Source organism: Penicillium robsamsonii, assembly GCF_028829455.1.
Source record: "Penicillium robsamsonii strain IBT 29466 chromosome Unknown utg000005l_segment0_segment0, whole genome shotgun sequence".
Classification (NCBI taxonomy): Eukaryota; Fungi; Ascomycota; class Eurotiomycetes; order Eurotiales; family Aspergillaceae; genus Penicillium; species Penicillium robsamsonii.
Window position 1 is genome coordinate 1,859,078 of NW_026643223.1, and position 16,666 is coordinate 1,875,743.

At 49.6% G+C, this 16,666-nt stretch overlaps 7 protein-coding genes across 7 annotated transcripts; 4 read left to right on the forward strand and 3 right to left on the reverse strand.

The window, feature by feature from the left end:
* Positions 1–136: 136 nt before the first annotated feature.
* N7447_008741 (fungal specific transcription factor domain-containing protein) lies at positions 137–1,502 on the reverse strand (the record flags this gene model as incomplete). The annotated part of the gene is made up of 2 exons (XM_057233003.1): positions 137–715; positions 792–1,502. 2 exons carry the CDS (start codon positions 1,500–1,502, stop codon positions 137–139), a joined length of 1,290 nt encoding a protein of 429 aa, XP_057082545.1.
* Positions 1,503–2,849: 1,347 nt separating this feature from the next.
* N7447_008742 (fungal specific transcription factor domain-containing protein) lies at positions 2,850–4,692 on the forward strand (the record flags this gene model as incomplete). The annotated part of the gene is made up of 3 exons (XM_057233004.1): positions 2,850–3,423; positions 3,551–3,687; positions 3,754–4,692. The coding sequence occupies 3 exons, from the start codon at positions 2,850–2,852 to the stop codon at positions 4,690–4,692; spliced, it is 1,650 nt and encodes a 549-aa protein (XP_057082546.1).
* A 127-nt stretch (positions 4,693–4,819) lies between these two features.
* N7447_008743 (acyl-CoA dehydrogenase family protein) lies at positions 4,820–6,324 on the reverse strand (the record flags this gene model as incomplete). The annotated part of the gene is made up of 5 exons (XM_057233005.1): positions 4,820–5,274; positions 5,331–5,654; positions 5,711–5,888; positions 5,960–5,985; positions 6,036–6,324. 5 exons carry the CDS (start codon positions 6,322–6,324, stop codon positions 4,820–4,822), a joined length of 1,272 nt encoding a protein of 423 aa, XP_057082547.1.
* A 366-nt stretch (positions 6,325–6,690) lies between these two features.
* On the forward strand, positions 6,691–7,763 carry N7447_008744 (SDR family NAD(P)-dependent oxidoreductase; the record flags this gene model as incomplete). Its single annotated transcript, XM_057233006.1, has 5 exons — positions 6,691–6,758; positions 6,813–6,853; positions 6,904–7,128; positions 7,176–7,437; positions 7,493–7,763. The coding sequence occupies 5 exons, from the start codon at positions 6,691–6,693 to the stop codon at positions 7,761–7,763; spliced, it is 867 nt and encodes a 288-aa protein (XP_057082548.1).
* A 212-nt stretch (positions 7,764–7,975) lies between these two features.
* smc4 (condensin subunit SMC4) lies at positions 7,976–12,477 on the reverse strand (the record flags this gene model as incomplete). Its single annotated transcript, XM_057233007.1, has 4 exons — positions 7,976–8,071; positions 8,125–8,202; positions 8,258–9,010; positions 9,064–12,477. The coding sequence occupies 4 exons, from the start codon at positions 12,475–12,477 to the stop codon at positions 7,976–7,978; spliced, it is 4,341 nt and encodes a 1,446-aa protein (XP_057082549.1).
* Positions 12,478–12,718: 241 nt separating this feature from the next.
* On the forward strand, positions 12,719–13,766 carry N7447_008746 (ELYS family protein; the record flags this gene model as incomplete). The annotated part of the gene is made up of 3 exons (XM_057233008.1): positions 12,719–12,878; positions 12,939–13,168; positions 13,227–13,766. The coding sequence occupies 3 exons, from the start codon at positions 12,719–12,721 to the stop codon at positions 13,764–13,766; spliced, it is 930 nt and encodes a 309-aa protein (XP_057082550.1).
* Positions 13,767–14,289: 523 nt separating this feature from the next.
* Positions 14,290–16,383, forward strand: N7447_008747 (FG-nucleoporin nup42; the record flags this gene model as incomplete). Its single annotated transcript, XM_057233009.1, has 4 exons — positions 14,290–14,335; positions 14,385–14,468; positions 14,762–14,789; positions 14,841–16,383. The coding sequence occupies 4 exons, from the start codon at positions 14,290–14,292 to the stop codon at positions 16,381–16,383; spliced, it is 1,701 nt and encodes a 566-aa protein (XP_057082551.1).
* Positions 16,384–16,666: the final 283 nt, after the last annotated feature.

Below are 16,666 nucleotides of genomic sequence, written 5' to 3' on the forward strand. Positions count from 1 at the left end.
AATTGATCATAGGAGTCAATATATTGTTTTCTGTTGTCCTGAAAATGGCCATGGATTTGAGTTGTTATGATACTTTGCCAGATCCTGGCAGCCTCTTCTCCACAGCCTGTATGTGTAGAATCTATAGAGTAGATTTCTAACTCGGTAGCAAGCTGTCCAGGCTCTCGTAGCTCTTTTGTAGGCGATCGAAAAGATCGCTCCCGCCGGGACTGTCCTCGCCGAGAGTGGGAGTACCACTTTTCCTTCCTTGCTCACACCGTCCGTGTCCTCGGGCACCTTCCAGCCCATTTGAATGGCTAATACTTGCACGATGTACCTGTGGTATGGTTGTCATTTCAGGCCGCGCCGGGCCGTCTCCGTAGCGGAAGAATGCCTCATCAAGTGTCTCAAGTGCATTTCCTGCAGATACGCAATGGTTAGACAAATTGACCAACTCCTGGTAAGCTGACACAACAGAAGAGGAGGCTGATTCTGTTCCACTCATATTGGAGGACTCGCTGATGATGTTTATTAGGTATAGAATGCATTGGACGAGAGTCGTGCTGATAGAGTGGCCGATTGGCAATAGGCCTTCATGGCGTGAGCTGAAATTCACTATGGCTCCAATAGTTTGCGCTGAAATGGCTGCACCATCATCGTGCGGGGATTTCCTGTCTAGACAGGTACAGTTCGAAGCGGGATTTCGTCGAATGAAGAGTCGGAGGGTATTGATACGCTGATTGTTATTGCCAAAGTTAGAGCCTTGTGGATATGAGGGATATGTAAAGGCTGAGGAGACAGGAATATCTCACCATCAGAATGATAAGCTGTCTCTGCATCGCAGTTTCCTGAATATTTTCTAAATCTCTCCCCAGGTTTGAGGGGCTCCTCCAGAGGAGTTCAGCCGGGAGCTGTTGTTGAAGAATGCGAAGCTGGGCATCCAATATTTCTGTCGCTTGCCACTGACAGTCGGGCTCTGAGCTATCAGTAACTAAATCGTTCCATATGCAAGCCCAAATGCGGCCCAAATACGCTAGGACTTCCAAGTACATCGCTTCCTGATGAAGGCTTCCCTCTATCAGTCCATCTTGGTGGACGAGTTCGTTCTGGCAATTGGTGTATGTCACACTGGAGAACCTTTTGAATTTTCCATCCCGTGCTGGTCTCGGCTCGTCAATCTCCTCGTCTCTGATGAGATAAGGTATCCCACCAAGGCATGCGAGGTTACGATCCAGGGCGTAGATTGTCCACCACAGATTCTTATCATAAGAATCGCTTCCTTTTGTAAGAGACGACGATTTTCGATGAAGCTGAAGGGCCATTGCTAGTCGAGCCGTGACAGAAATAGACTGCAGGGCAAGATCCAGAAAGTCCATGTGAAGAAAGTATATCGTGATCAGAGTATGGCACCGAAGGGCTTCCAGGCTTGGAGGGAGGTTTTCAAAGGTTTGTAGCAAGCTGCGGGCATGGTTTGCGAAATGCGTAGCTCGGGTGTCAAAAGACGAGGTATTGTTCTCAGTCATTTCGGCAATGGCGATGATAATGCACAACAACGCAACAGTTGGTGCGGCAATATAGTGAACATTTATTCTGCAACCAGGTAAGGGATATCCCAAGTCCACAAGAGTCTCCTGCATGCGAGACCAGGCCCTTTCGGGTTGAATTGCGGGATAGTGTCTGCCCACGGTCTCGAAGTATATCTGTAGCGATCCTTGAATTTTAGAGAAAGCAGGCAGTTCCACAGAATACGTCTCCCTGCGACTGTACAAGTCCTTGCCTTTTTCAGATCCAGCGTCTTTGCTGGGGTTAAACAAAGCTCGTGCTTTTGAGATTTGGGATCGTAAAGAGACGAGGTTGGGGTCCGTTTCAACACACCTATACAGACTAGTCCTAGTCCGTGGTTCGGGGGATGTGTTTGCATGTACCGGTGGGTGAAATAGCGATTCCTTTTCTGGCGCATCACCAGTTTCCAGATTCTCTAGCCTAATTGAGCATTAGACGTCTTTTTGTTCGCTGCCTGAGAGGGGTGATGATTACGGTGCTATATATCCTGGTATAGAGCTAGGAGAGTCTCTTGCTCCATCTGGTGTTATCGTTCGCGGAATCCGCCGCCCTCTCAAAGTTGGCTTTCTTGGACGCCGTCTCTCGGTGTTGTAAATGCATGTGAGGTCTCGAGCTTGACAACTGAGACAAGGATCGTGACCAGAGCACTGCAATCTAAATCAGACGAATTTGTTTTGTTTATTGATTTAGATCATACCTTGCTTTTCCGGCGCTGGCACGCTTGACTACAGATGGCTATTAGTCACTGGAGAATACAAAGGGGAAATGGGAGCTTACCATGCGCGAGAGATATATTTGTCCCTCCTGGGCCTTTTCGGAGCATTAGATCGAGTGCTCATGGTGTGTGCTCAGAAGTGAATATCGGAGGAAGGCCGGACCTTCAAGATATTTCCAAGACCACCGCCCCCATTGGCCAAACAACGCGGGGATAGGATGATCCCCCGCCCCCCGGCAACGCAAATCGGTAGATCGGAATTTCGTTCTTCTTAATAACCATTGTGTTGAGAATTTTCATCTCAAGAATGTCGAGTGCCAATTGTCCCAGACGGAAACTCTCAACTGCTAGCCATGGCTCCAGTCCTTGCGGTGATCGTATCAGCAAAAGCCGTAGACACAATTCTCATGGGCTGGGCAGACATGATTCTGGTATAATGAATCTTCGCGATCGCCTACAGTTGGTCAGGCGTTCTTCCCTCGGCCTTCCTACTGAATCCTCCTATCATGTGGTTCCATCGACCCCGAAAGTATTCCATGAGGGTCAATCTCCCGCGTCAGTGGAGAGTGAGGTTGTTCTGAATCTCCATATCATGGAGAGCGAAATGGGTTTGCGACCAGCAGGGCATGTCAGAAGGCTGTCCCAGTCTAGCTCTCGCCACTCATCCACTCGCGGAACTCCATCGAATCAGCTTGAGGACCCGTTGGAAGAAACGGACAATTCTCCCCTCACAGTAGACGACAACGGTCAATTAAGATACTTCGGGTACTCTTCATACATGAGAATGGTGTCTGTTCTTCCTCAAGCAAAAGCAAAATCGCCTCAGAAACAAAGGGATCCATTTTCGCCGGGGGATAACTCTATCGATATCGATGGAGAGGCAATGGCCGATAGCCCCCAAACTCAAAGTCACTTGATTGGGTTGTTCTTCAAGTACCAGAATGCCGCAATACCAATTCTCGACGAAGAGGCTTTCCGACAAGGATATTCTTCAGGGGAAAGATCAGATTACTTCTCACGGTTTCTGCTATATTCGCTGCTTCTCAGGTCATTGAATTTCGATGATGATCTAGTCCACCGGGAAACACTGGCAACCATCTATACCCGCCGGGCAAAAGCTGAACTACTATTTGAGATGGAGAATCCCACTCTTTCCACAATCCCCGGTTTGTGTCTGTTTGGTTACTATTTGGCGGGGTTAGGAAGTGACAGGGCGTGTTGGCTTTACCCAGGTTTGTCATTCCAATGCTGATATGGCGGATATCAGCGCAAGACTTGCTAACTATTCTGCAGGCATAGCGTACCGTCTTGTCTTTGATTTTGGTTTACATGAAGACTGCAAAAACCTGGTAGCTGCTGGGCTGCTCACTGAGGTTGATCAACGGGTCCGACAGACGACACTTTACGGATGTTACGTCCTTGACAAGCAAGTTTCTTCCCCTGCTATGCCTGCCCGATGGTGCTAACAGCTTTGAAGATTGTACAGCTCGTTCCAGGGTCGACCGACCGCCATTCGTCTAGACGACCTCAATATGACCCGAATCTCCGCGAAAGGTTTGAGTACAAGCAACCAACTCGTGGCTACCTGGGTCGAGCTAGCATCTCTACTAAATGACGTACTATCCGTGATCAACGGTCCCCCGGAAAGAATATACCAAGACTCTTCTGTGAGCAAACTCTCCGATGTGAGCCGGAAGCTGCTCGCCTGGTTCTTAAATCTCGCGCCAGAGCTGCAATGGGATGCAAATCGTTCAATATCACCGAGCGTCTGCGCTCTTCACCTCCAGTTTCTATCTACAACTATCCTCCTAAACCGTCCATTTGCAACTTATATATTCAACCGCGGCCCCAAATCGGCGCCGAGGCGACGATGCCTAGAAGGGCAGACAACTAAAGTTTCACAGCAAATCTGCACGGCGAATGCGATCAGAGTGTCAAAATTACTCCTGGCCTACAGGCAACACCATGGTGCTTCTAAGATTTTCTCTACCATCAACCCTACCTGCCTTTCGGCTGCCGTGGCTCTGATATCGGATATTGTGAGTGCTGGGTCAGATGAGGATAAAGAGGCAGAAAAAACGTGGCTGTCTGCTATTATGGAGACATTGGACGCGATTATACCCTGGTATCCAGTTGCGGAACGAAGTCGCAACACGTTGGCCGCCATTATGAACACCTGTGGGCTGTCAGATATTGTCAAACAGCTTGCAACAAAGTCACGAAATGTCCCAGTTGCAATGCTGCCCAGTCATCCAACAGATCCATCGGGGACCGACTGGAACACCGATGCGGATTTTGCATTTGACCTCGAATTTCCGTTCGATTCAGTATATGACGTTCACAACATCAGCCTCACAGGTTTCTATGCGCAACCCTCACAGATGAATTTTGGGAACTGGGAGACTGAAGATCCACTCTATGGACTCAACCTATAATCCTTAGAAGAATAGATTTAGATAATATGAAGTCAGCTAAAAATTTAATAAAGTATGAAATCCCGAATATGTCACACTAGTCGAGCATTGATAGGCAAAGACACGCTGCCACCTCATCTATCTAAATCTACAGTTTCGCCAGTTTCTTCTGCTGTTTGGCAATCATGTCCATAAGGATCTCCTCGCTTCCTCCCGACACAACCAACACACGCACATCTCGACTAATCTGCTCAACCCTCCCACCAAGACCACCCCTTGAGTATCCCAATCCACCAAAGACCTGCTGTGCTTCGCGAGAGATGCTCTCAAGATTCTGTGCAGCCTGGAATTTAAGCAGCGCAGTCCACGGCGAGAAGTTGAGGGGCGCAGTGCGTGTCGACCGGTGTACAATATCCTCCATCAAACAATGAACGGGTTCAATAAGACCCGCCATCTTGCTGAACTTGAGCCGAACAGCCTGGTTCTCAAACAACTTCTTGCCAAAGGTCTCGCGTCGTAGCGCATGGCGGTAGCTGTCCTCCAGAGCGACACGACCCAGGCGGAGGGCGGTAATACCAACCCACAAGCGCTCGTGGGTGAAGGCTTTTCTTGGTCAGTAACCATCTAATTCGTCCTTGTCTAGGAACTGGAGAACATACTCGACATGATAATCTCAAACCCTTGGTTTTCCTTGCCGAGAATATTCTCTACAGGAACCACAACGTCCTGTAGGTCGATAAACGTCGAGCCACTGCTGCTGACACCTGAGTTGTACATCTTTTTTCCAGTGATTCCTGGCATCTTCATATCCAAGATAAAGACTGTGATGCCCTTGGCGCCCGGGGGACCAGTTCTAGCAGCACAGAGAGCGTGTGAAGCCAACTGGCCCTGCGTGATCCACTTCTTCTCTCCGTTGATAATCCAGTGTTTGCCGTCCTTGGACTTTTCGGCCGTGGTGGTCAGACCAGCCACATCAGAACCAGCTATGATTACACAACATTAGCGTCTCATACAGTCGAATATTCCCCGCTTGGCTTACCATCTGGCTCTGTCACCATAAGACAGTGCTTCTGCTGTCCTCGCAACAACGGTGCTAAGTACTTTCTCTTTTGCTCTGGTGTTCCATAAGAGGCGATGGGTGCTCCACCAGTGGTAGCTCCACCATTGATTCCCCAAACAACGCCCAAATATCCGCAGCGGGCGATCTCGTCGATGAGCTATCGGATTACGTTCTGGGTCAGCGCTTCGTTTCAACCTTGAAAATACGAGGCCTCCTTGGAAATCTCACAATAGCATCATGGAACTCGTCCCACTCTAGTAAATACTGTCAGTAGTGCTTGGTGAGTTAATTCGTCTCTACGTACCATCCGCCGGAATTCCCGCGGGCAATGTCAGCCCTTCAATACAATCTTTCGGCAGTGGGAACACTGCAGCGGCCAAGAAGCCCAGTTGAGCGTGACGCTGGAAGGCCTCATCAGGGACATATCCTTGTATCTCCCATTCGCCTGCATTGGGCGTGACTTCACTGTCGACGTACTCTCGGATAAAGCGCTGCAGCTTGCGGTGAGAATCCTTGTAGTATGGGTGAGCTGTATCACTGTGCCAGGATGGATCGGCAAAGGGAATGTTGGAAGTTAAAGCAGATGAAGTCATGTTGTGTAGATATCGTATTCTAACAAAATTGTCAAGGAATTAGAGAAGTCGTTATCAGTAGCGGACTGTTGTATTTAAGTCTTCAATCGATTCTGGCGAGCGAGTATCATGCCGCATCTCCCTCGCCATTTTTCCCAATATCGAAGGTCTCTTTATTTCCGAGGGGCCGAGAAAGCTGGGCTCATGAACTGCAATAGTATTCTAGATCGTTGATTCCGAAGTTAATTCCGAATTACTCGATAATTCCGCGGAATTTGATACCAGCATCGAGAGTCACAAAGTCAGGGTACAGAAAAGGCGCTCTGGAGTACTATGCCAGAGGATTAATTCTCAATTCTAAAACAGAAGCTAAAAAGAATCATCGGAATGGCTCAGCGACTGCAACAAATCTCCAACCAGTTGGCTCATAATAACCAACCACATGATCCATCTAGGTATATTCGCTTTTCTAGTCCTTCAAAAGGAGACAAATCTGATCAGTTACGTAGGATTGATGGACACGTCGTTTTTATTACAGGCGGCGCACAAGGTCTGTTAGGCTCCATGAACTACCTCGCATGCCTGACTGACATTCCACAGGAATTGGGCGGGCAGCGGCAACTCTTCTTGCATCCAAAGGAGCCAAAATCGTGCTTGCGGATGTAGACGAGACGAAAGCCAATGAGGCCGTCAAGGAGCTGCGACTCGAAGGATACGAGGCGGCTTGCGTTGTAGGAGACGCCCTGGACGAAGCGTTCCCAGCAAAAGCAGTCGCGGCAGCGTTGAAGGCGTTCGGGAAGGTCAACTGTCTAATCAACAATGCCGGTACACGACGAGCGCCATACCACAATATACAATGCTAACAATTGCAGGGTTCTGTTATGATAGCGCGATTCACAAAATGAGTGACGAAAAATGGGACACGGTCATGAAAATCCACAACTACGTTCCTTTTCGAATGATCCGCGCCTTGTCTACTCACTGGATGAACCCTCAGACGGCCGATATGCCCAAAACCGTCATCAATGTGTCCTCGACGTCCGGACTACACGGTCAAATGGGCCAGATTAACTATTCAACAGCGAAGTCGGGGATTTTGGGACTTACCAAGACCGTTGCGGCAGAGTGGGCTAGGTGTGTGCAGATAGCTTCGCCTCTGGGCTGGATTCACATCGCTAACATGGTAAAGATACAATGTCCGCTGCAATGCCGTCGCTTATGGCTGGATGGATACGCGGTTGACCAGGCCGCCCACAGAGGAAAAGGTTGTGCTTGCTGGGCAGAGTATCGTCACGGGTATCCCTGCCAACGCGCGGAAGTTTAGGGATACGTCGGATATCCCTCTTGGACGGCCGGGTACTGTCGACGATGCGGCCAATGTTATGCTGTTTTTGGCTAGTCCTATGTCATCCTACGTGACGGCGACTTGTATTGAATGTACCGGAGGTAGATATATGTAAATTGATTGTTTTATGTGAATACCAATCCAGTGCCATAACACCAATGAGGAGACATATCCATGTAAAAATGTACTCAGGTTCTCATTTCTAAAGTGCACGAGCATGATTGTAAAAAAAATGTCCAAAACTCCCCGACCCATGATATCATCAAAAGCAGCAGCATACAACCTATTCATCCAGGCAAGAGGCTGAAAGTCAAGAACCATCAGTCATTATCGACCCGTGATATAATCCCGGTTCTCAATCGTCACACTCTTGGTCATGTGGTTGACCTTGTAGACACCGACAAGTCGGGCAGCAAGCTCGAACTAGAAAACATGTTAGTTATGTCAACTTGGGAGGGAAAATTAACGACACCTACCATATTGTTTCTCAATGAAATGACAATGAATTGGGCATTCTTCGTTCGTTCCTTGATGTATGAGGCGACAATGGAAACCTTGAAAAGAAAGTTAGCACACGTGTCCATCACAATTTGTATAAGACCAACTCACGTTTCGGAAGTCCAAGGCGGCATCGATCTCGTCCATGACATAGAGCGGAGTAGGCTTGTAGTGGTGAAGAGCGAAGACCAGCGCCAAACTGGACAAAGTTTTCTCTCCACCAGACAGGTTACCAATGTTCTTCCAGCTCTTCTTGGGGGGCATGACCGAGAACAAGATGCCTTCCGAGAAGGGGTCCAACGAGTCAACGAGCTCCAACTCGGCGTTACCGCCCATGGTGATCATCTGGTACATTTCCTTAAGGCGCAATGAGATAATGCCAAATCCTTCCATGAATCCATTCAAGCGAGAAGATCGAAGCCCGTCCAGACGTGCCTTGGCACCGTCTCGTGATGTCAAAGCGGTGGTCAGATCTGCTGAGCGTGATTCATGCTCGGCGGCTCGGCGGCGATACTCCTCGATAACTGACAAATCGATAGAGGCATTCTGAACCTTCTCCTCCAAAGCAGCAATGACCGCTTTAAGAGAATCCTTGTTCATAGCCTCTAGCTCATCCTTGGTGTACATCTGAAGCTCTGTGGGCTCCTGCTCTTCGCCAATATCGCTAATGTTCTGGACAGTCAGCTTCGAAAGCTTCTCCTCCCAGTAATGACTGCGCTTTTGGTTCTCCACCAAAGCCTTCTGGTTCTCTTCCAGTTTATTGCGCATCTCGATCTCAGCAGCTCTCGTCTCATTAAGCTCAGCCACCTTTGCGTCAAGTTCGTCCTTCATGGCCTTCAGCTCGCCCTTTTTGGATTCCAAAGCCTATGAATGGTCAGCAGCAATTTCGATATACTCGTGGATCTTGGACAAGTTACCTCCTGGGCTTCATCGGCCTTCTGTCTCCAATCGGCAGATTCATTGGTCTGGTTGGCAACATCTTCTTCTAGTTTCTCCAACTCATCTGCGATCTGAGCAATCTCCTTCTCTGAAGCATCGCGAGCTTTAGAGTGCTTCTTGATGAGTTTTTCGTTCTTGGACTGTTGCCCCTCCGCGTTTGAAATCTCATCGGCAAGCATGCCGATCTGCTCTTTCAAACCATCCACCTTCGCCTTTTGGCCGCGAAGCCTAACACCACCGACCTCCATAATCGTGCTCTGCAGGGTCTGGATCTCTTCCTCGATGCCACTCTTCTCGTCATTGAGTTTAGCGATCTCCTTTTGGGCTTTGGAAATCTGTTTTTCGAGGGCAGCAATTTGGACTTCATCAGAATCAGACGGCTGATGCTGCACGCCCAGCTCCTTCACACGTCGCTGGGCATCAGCAAGACTACGCTTGGTGCTCTCAATCTCGATCATAATCTTTTGGATCTTAGTCTCCACGCGTGGGATTTCCTCTGATCTTTCCTTCATCTGAGCCTCCACGTGGCGCTGCTTCTCCTGGAAAGCCTGGAATTTCCTTTCCAGTTCCTCGAGATCTGATTCCAAGCGAGACACCTGCTCCTTTGTGGTGTCTGCGACTTGTTTTGACGACATACCACCTCGGGCGACACGGGTGCCACCACCGCTCATTGTTCCCGACACATCAATCAACTGGCCGTCTTCTGTCACCACTCGCCACCGGCGAGCACCATAGGCAATACGGTTTGCCTGGTCCAAGTCCTTAGCAACCAACGTGTTTTGCATCACGCTGTAGAAAGCTGGGGCGAACTTGGGGTCCTTCGGCTTGACAAGATCAAAGAGACGGGGAACGCTTTCGGGGGAGTAGATTGAGGCCATGTCACGGCGAGGAAGGCGGTCAAGAAGAATGAAATTCGCTCGACCAAGATTGTTCTTGCGCAAATAGTCGATGCATTGTTGGCCGACTTCAACGGTTTCAACAACCATGTTATCGAGAGCAGGACAAGCCGTAGAAATGGCAACATCATACTTCTCATCAATAGTGCCCAGGTTACCAAGTCGGCCATGGAAACCATCGATACGGCCAGACTCCTTGAGACGCATCAACCCAGTCAAGACACTTCCACGGTTTTGTGTGCTTGCAAGGCTGACTCGAGCCTCATCTGCTTTCTGACGGGCACTTGAGACGTGTGAACGAACCTCGGGTTCACGGCCGGCGTATTTCTTCAAGTCGTGTTTGAGCTTCTCCACTTCATATTCCAGTGTCTCCTTTTGGGCTTGTCGCTCTTCGAGCTCAGTTTGCTTGGTTTGTAGACTATCTTTGATTGTAACAATCTTGGCCTGTGCCTCTTCAAGGAGAACAGCGCCAGCATTACCACGCTCGCGCAGGATATCCAGCTCACTTTGAGCTACTGCGACTGCGGACTGTTTCTCGTTGATTTTCGCATTCCATGGCTCCAGAGACTTCTGCTTCTCGGCAATCTGATCAGATAGGCCTTGCGTCTTGCCTTTTAGCCCCTCACGAATCGAGTTCAGTTCCTTTTCTTCCGTAACCATCTCCTTCTCGAATTGAGTGGTTTCGGCAGTCTTCTTCTCAATGTCGGAGGTAAACTTCTCGACCAAGCTCTGGCATTCAGAAGCAGCAAGACGGCTAGTGTGCATGGCTTTCTCTAGCTTCTTTTGTTTGCCGAGTAAGAATTTCTTCTTCTCCTCAAACTTAACAGACTCCTTGTCGTACTTGGCCATCTCCTTGAGCAAAATTTGAGTCTCTTTCTCTATCGACTCGTAGTGACGAACACCCTTTTTGTAGGCCTTTTCGAGCTCTTTGATGCCGGATTCATTTCCCTCGTGTTTCTCGAGTTCCATATTGAGTAGCTCCTGCATTTGGAGAATGGCCTCTTCCGTGACACGAACATTATCAGCACACTCATCGATGTAGATCTGATAGAGCGCTGATTGTTTTTGGGCCAATTCGTTCTCCTCGCGGATGTAAGCCAGAGCCTTGTCTTTCTTGTCCTCCAAGGCCATCTTCTCCTTCTCCACATGCTGGACACGGTTATTCTTCTCCACGCATACATCGTTCAGAGCTTCGAGCTCGGTTGCGGCTTCATCGATGGGGGTCTTGTACTTGGAGGTTCCAATAATGTCTTCCAAGTATTCCAAAAGGCCTTCGTCGTGTTCGTTGGAGGCTTTCGGCTTCATCTGAGCGATCGACTCGACCTCACCCTGCAAAATCAGGAACCGCTTGTGATCGAGATCAATTCCGCGATCACGGAGGAAAGTTGTGACAGTGGTGAAGTTGGTCTCCTTTTTGTTCATGTAGTATTTACTGGTGTTATTCTTGAATGCTCGTCGCGAAACAATTAGTTGGGAATCTGGGACCACTTCCTGGCTACCGTCGGGTAAATCGAGAACTTCTGAGAAATGAACCTCGACTTCACAGAATGCAAGGTTGGGGTACTGAGCAGAGTTATGGATCAGTGCGGAGATTTTGCCCTGTCGCATCTTGCTGGCGCGGAAGCCAAATACAAATAGGAGCGAGTCAATCACATTGGACTTTCCGGAGCCGTTCGGTCCAACGACAGACGAAAAGGAGGCGTGGAAGGGACCAACAATCTGTTGGCCGGCGTAACTCTTGAAGTTTGTCAGAATAAGGTTCTCAATAATCATTCGGGGCTTGGGCGCCGCAGGCTCCTCGGGCGCTTGAGGGGCCTGCGTTCTGGACTTGGCCACAATGTCCATAGGCCTCTCCAAGACTGTCGAGTTCGGGTTTATAATGGAAATCTGCGATTTGGGCTCTTCCAATTGTTTCGATGGTGACTGATTCACGGCGGATTTGGTGATGTCAGACAAAGGTGGCACGCTTGTTCGATGCACTCTTTCTTGAGGCTCTGGCGACTGGGATGGCTCTGGAGTTGGAAGTGAGCCCTGTGCCGGTTTGGGTGTGATTGAGCCGCGACTCTTGCGGGGGTGAGCCATACTTTTTCTTTTCAACGCCGCTTTCCCGGAAGGAGATTCTGGATCAGCCTCCATTAACGCCATGCTCACGGCCTCGTTCTCCTCGTTTTCGTCATCGATGTCCATGGTATCAGTGTCCATCGCGTCGGTATCGGTGTCCATCCCATCGGAATCATCTGTTGTCGCTTCTTGGGTCTTGCTGGCAGGACGCACAGTAGAAGGTGTCACAGGGTCTAGTGTCATCCTTTTGCTCGATGCCCTCTTTGCCTTCTTAGGAACTGGGGTGTAATCCTCCTCAACTTCGTCATCGTCATCGTGCGCATCGGGTGTTGGTGTCACATTGCCGGGGTCCTCCGATTCAGATGTATCTTCAACGACATAACTCCGGCGGGCAGCAGAGCGGCGCGAAGCCCTGCCCTTTACAACTGATGCCATGTTGTGCAGATCAGTGGGATGTCTGCTGCATGGAGAGGGGCGAGAGGTTTTGTCGGAGGTTTTGTCGCTTGAAAGTGGGTTGTTTACCTCGTGCCCAAACGGGTAAAGTGGCGGTTGTTCTGCCACAACAAGCCTTTCACCGCCATGTCCCGCTGTAATTTACCGTACGGTAATTACTCCTCCGCGGAGCTTCATGGAGATCAGTTGAAGGTTGTTCACATAACTTATCACTTCTCTCATTATGCCCAGCATGGCTCCTTGGGAGAGTTTCGACCAAGTCTTCTCATTTAATAAGAAATATTCATATGAACCCAAGGTTCTTGACCAGATCCTATCCAGCCGACAGGCGTTGGACCAACTCTTTGCCGATCGACTCTTGGGACTGCTCGGCATCCAAGGAGGTATTGTGATTTGAAGCTCTGCTCTTGAAGCCTCATGCTAATCAATCACTTCTCTGTTAGTGACCAAGATCTACCCGCCAAAGTCCAATCCCGATCTCCGAACACTGTTCAACCACATCGTTTCTTCAGAACTCGATATCCATCACAAACAATCCTTGATCTATTACATCCTCAAGGACTGTCGCACTGCGCCAGAAGCCTCGTCTCAGTTTGCGCAACAATGCCACCTCCCAGAAAAGTACCGTTTCTTCATTGAAGGTCTTTGGCATTTGGATCGACTCGATTTTAGGGTGAGTTGTGAACGATCTTTCAAGACGGCCATATTCTAACAATTGCATGATATAATAGCGAGCAGTGGAATTCCTTGCTGAACCCTCACTCATTCCTACCTTCCCGGATGAGATCCTCTACGTCCTTACCCTCACAAAGCTTCCCAAGCATGATGATAGCCTCGCCATTGCATACTACCTCACCGCTGCTCCTCCTCTTGCAAGCGCAAAGATCCGCAAAGCTTTCTTAGACACACTCGCCCGATCCAACGTTACCGAGGCATTCTACTTCACGCGCAAGCATGATGACACTCTCCGTCAGAGCTTTTTCGAGCAGTTGGTGGAGTTTGTTCACAGGGCCACCCCTGGCCAAACCAGAAGCAGACGTGCGATGGAACTCGTCGGTCTTCCGCTTGACGAGGATGAGGAACAGTGGTTTGAGCATGTTTTACTGCAGGGCAATGCCAGTACCCTTCCTGGGGCTAAGGATACTGTGATGATGCGACGCCTTGCAACTGGGCGAACTGGGGAACTCGCCCCGGAGCTCGAATCCTTGGGTGGCAAAAAGGTCGATGGGTTGAATTGGGATGACCTTCGGGGGAGCATACGACACACGTAGATGATATACCCAACCAGTGATCCGTACTGGATTCAATGTTTATTGATTGCTTAAAATTGAAATAGCAATGAGAGTTAATGGCTTTAATGGTTTTAAATGGCGTTCTATAAATATTTTGTTATTCTGTCAGCGTCCGGTACCAATATATATAACGCTTTGTCGATCGAATTACATCCGGTTTGTGGGCTGGACTAAGTAAATGAACTTCTAATCCTAGATCCCTTTAATCTCATCTCAAGGCAAAGGATAAAGTGATATAAATCCAATATCGTACTCTCAAATATTAAAGCGAGCTATACAAGAGTGCTGGGATTGCCCTTTGCAGATGTTCCGATAAGATACGGACCAATTCCGAAAAGTCCCAACGACAGGAGTTTCTCTCTTCGCGACAACCAACCTTATTCTTGCTTTTCTCTCAAGTTGCTTGGTGATATATCGAAGGACACTTATTCATTTGAGAAAAGTCGAGATCTAGGCCTTCCAACGTTGCTTTGAAGGCAGTTGAGCAAACACCACCGCAAAGATGGTGGTATGCACCTTTTTTCAGCAAGGTCGCTGCAAGTTCGGAGGTATGAATATTTCGAGTATAAAGAAATCAAGTCGCTAATATATTTTCAGATCGCTGCAAGTTCGAGCACCCTGGCAAACCTACTGCTGGCCCATCGGGGAATCGATTCGGTGCTTTATCCGGAGGGTTTGGAGGTACGTCAATTGAATTGTTTTGATCTAGCGCTACTCAATCTGAAGAGTCCGTTTATTTTTATTGGAAATCTATTGTATAGTGAGATCAAATGTTCGATCTCTATGTTCACTTGTGCCCCCCCCCCCCCCCCCCCAATATCCTTCTCCTGCTTTCTACCCATCCTACTCCAACCTATCCTACTTCGAGTCTCGAGGTGTAGGAGATATTCCCTGCAAAACTATGATATACCCTGTGAATTATGCGCCCCTCCGGGCTAGCCTTTTTTCAAAGCCTAACGGCAAGTTTACGACAGGTCAAAACCAGACTCTACAAGGACCCGAGTAAGTCACATGCCTGCGCCTTAAGTTGGAACAGAACTGACAAAAAGGCAGCCCAGCAGTTAAGGCAAGCGACATCAAGTCAGACTTGACCGCAGGCCAGGGCCGCCCGGAATGGATCTTCTCCGCATATGCGCCCCACAAGGATGTTGCGCGCCAGCTGTTCGGCGGTGCTCACCGCGAGCGGAGCATGGAAGAGATGCGCCTTCGCCATTATGAATTAGCAGCAGCCGGCAACCTGAACCAGGCAGTCCAAGAAGCCTCGGCTTTATGGCAAGAGTGCGTGCAACAGATGGAGGTCTCGCTGAATGACCTGAATGGTGCCGTCAAATATGTCAATGATGGCAGGAATGAACACCCCAATCGAATCGACATCATCGAGGGGAAGACTCAGACTGGTATGAACCAAGCTCCAGCACCATTTGGCCAACCCTCTCCATTTGGTCAGCAAAATGTCGCACCGTCACCGAATACCGGTCCTGCGCCTGGAGCGTTCGGCGCTCCTTCCTCGACCTTTGGCCAGTCTTCAGGACTTGGCCAGTCAGGTGGATTCGGTAGGGCTTCAGTACCAGCGCAGCCTGCTGGCATGGGTATGGGCCAGTCTACGGCCTTCGGACAGACTTCTGCCTTGGGTTCCGCCTTCGGTCAAACCTCCACACTAGGAGGGCAGTCAGCCTTCAACAAAACACCTTTCGGCCAGCCAGCTCTTTCTCAGCCAGGAGTTAATCCGAACCCATTCGGCAAGCCGGCAGCCCCGGGCGGCGCCGCCCCGTTTGGCGCTCCATCTGTCGCCTCTCCCTTCACCCAAGTGGCACAAAGCCAGCCGGCCGCCGGTGGGTTTGGCCAGGTCGCTGGACAACCTGCCCCGTCACCTTTCGGTCAGAATGCTGGACAATCTGCCCCGTCGCCATTTGGCCAACCAGCCGTCAAACCGAGCCCATTTGGTCAGCCATCAGCACCGGTAGGCGCTTCTCCGTTCGGTCAACCATCAGCCCCGGCAGGCGCTGCTCCGTTCGGTCAACCACCAGCTCCGGCAGGCGCTGCCCCATTCGGTCAGCCCTCGGGCCCGACAGGCGCCGCCCCATTCGGTGCTCCATCTACCGCTTCCCCCTTCACCCAAGTATCTCAGAACCAGACTGCTGCCGGTGGGTTTGGCCAGAGTGCTTCACAACCTGCTCCGTCTCCCTTCGGCCAGCCCGCAGTCCAAGGCGTGCCGGTGCAGAATGCCAACGCCGGACCACGTGCGTTCTTCAAAATCGACAATCCACAAGATCTCAACCCACTTCCACAACTGGAGGGTGAAACTCGACATAACCCATCCACCAAACAACTAGTGATGTGGAAGGGCCGGCCCGTCAAGTATATCAACGATCACCCGTGCTACCTTCACCCACAAGACAACAAAACCTTTGTCCGAGTTCACTTCCCTAACGGGCCACCTGATCCAGCTAGTTTGAAAGACGCACACGCCAAGCCTGAGGAATACACACCAGAGGTCGCTGAAGCATATCAATTTTTCCTCCAGAATGGCTACTTCAAGGACGGCAACATTCCTGCAGTACCTCCTAAGCAGGAGTGGCTCAGTTTCGATTTTTAACCCCCGAAGCTAGAGCATTTATTTGTCTTTGTCTTCTGCTTTTTGTTTGTTATTTTACCGCGTCTCATGGGTTGAGATGACGTGCATTTCTTTTTCATTTTATCACAACGAGCAACATGTTCCCAGCGTGTAGAACATGGGGAATGGCGCCTAGGAGCTCAACAATACTCAATTACGAATGTAGCAATTGCAAGTGCTTTATTTTCACTGTTAATATGAACAAAATTATGGTCTGTAGACCACTACTGAGGGTGTTTTAGGTTTCAAGATGTTTCCATTTTTT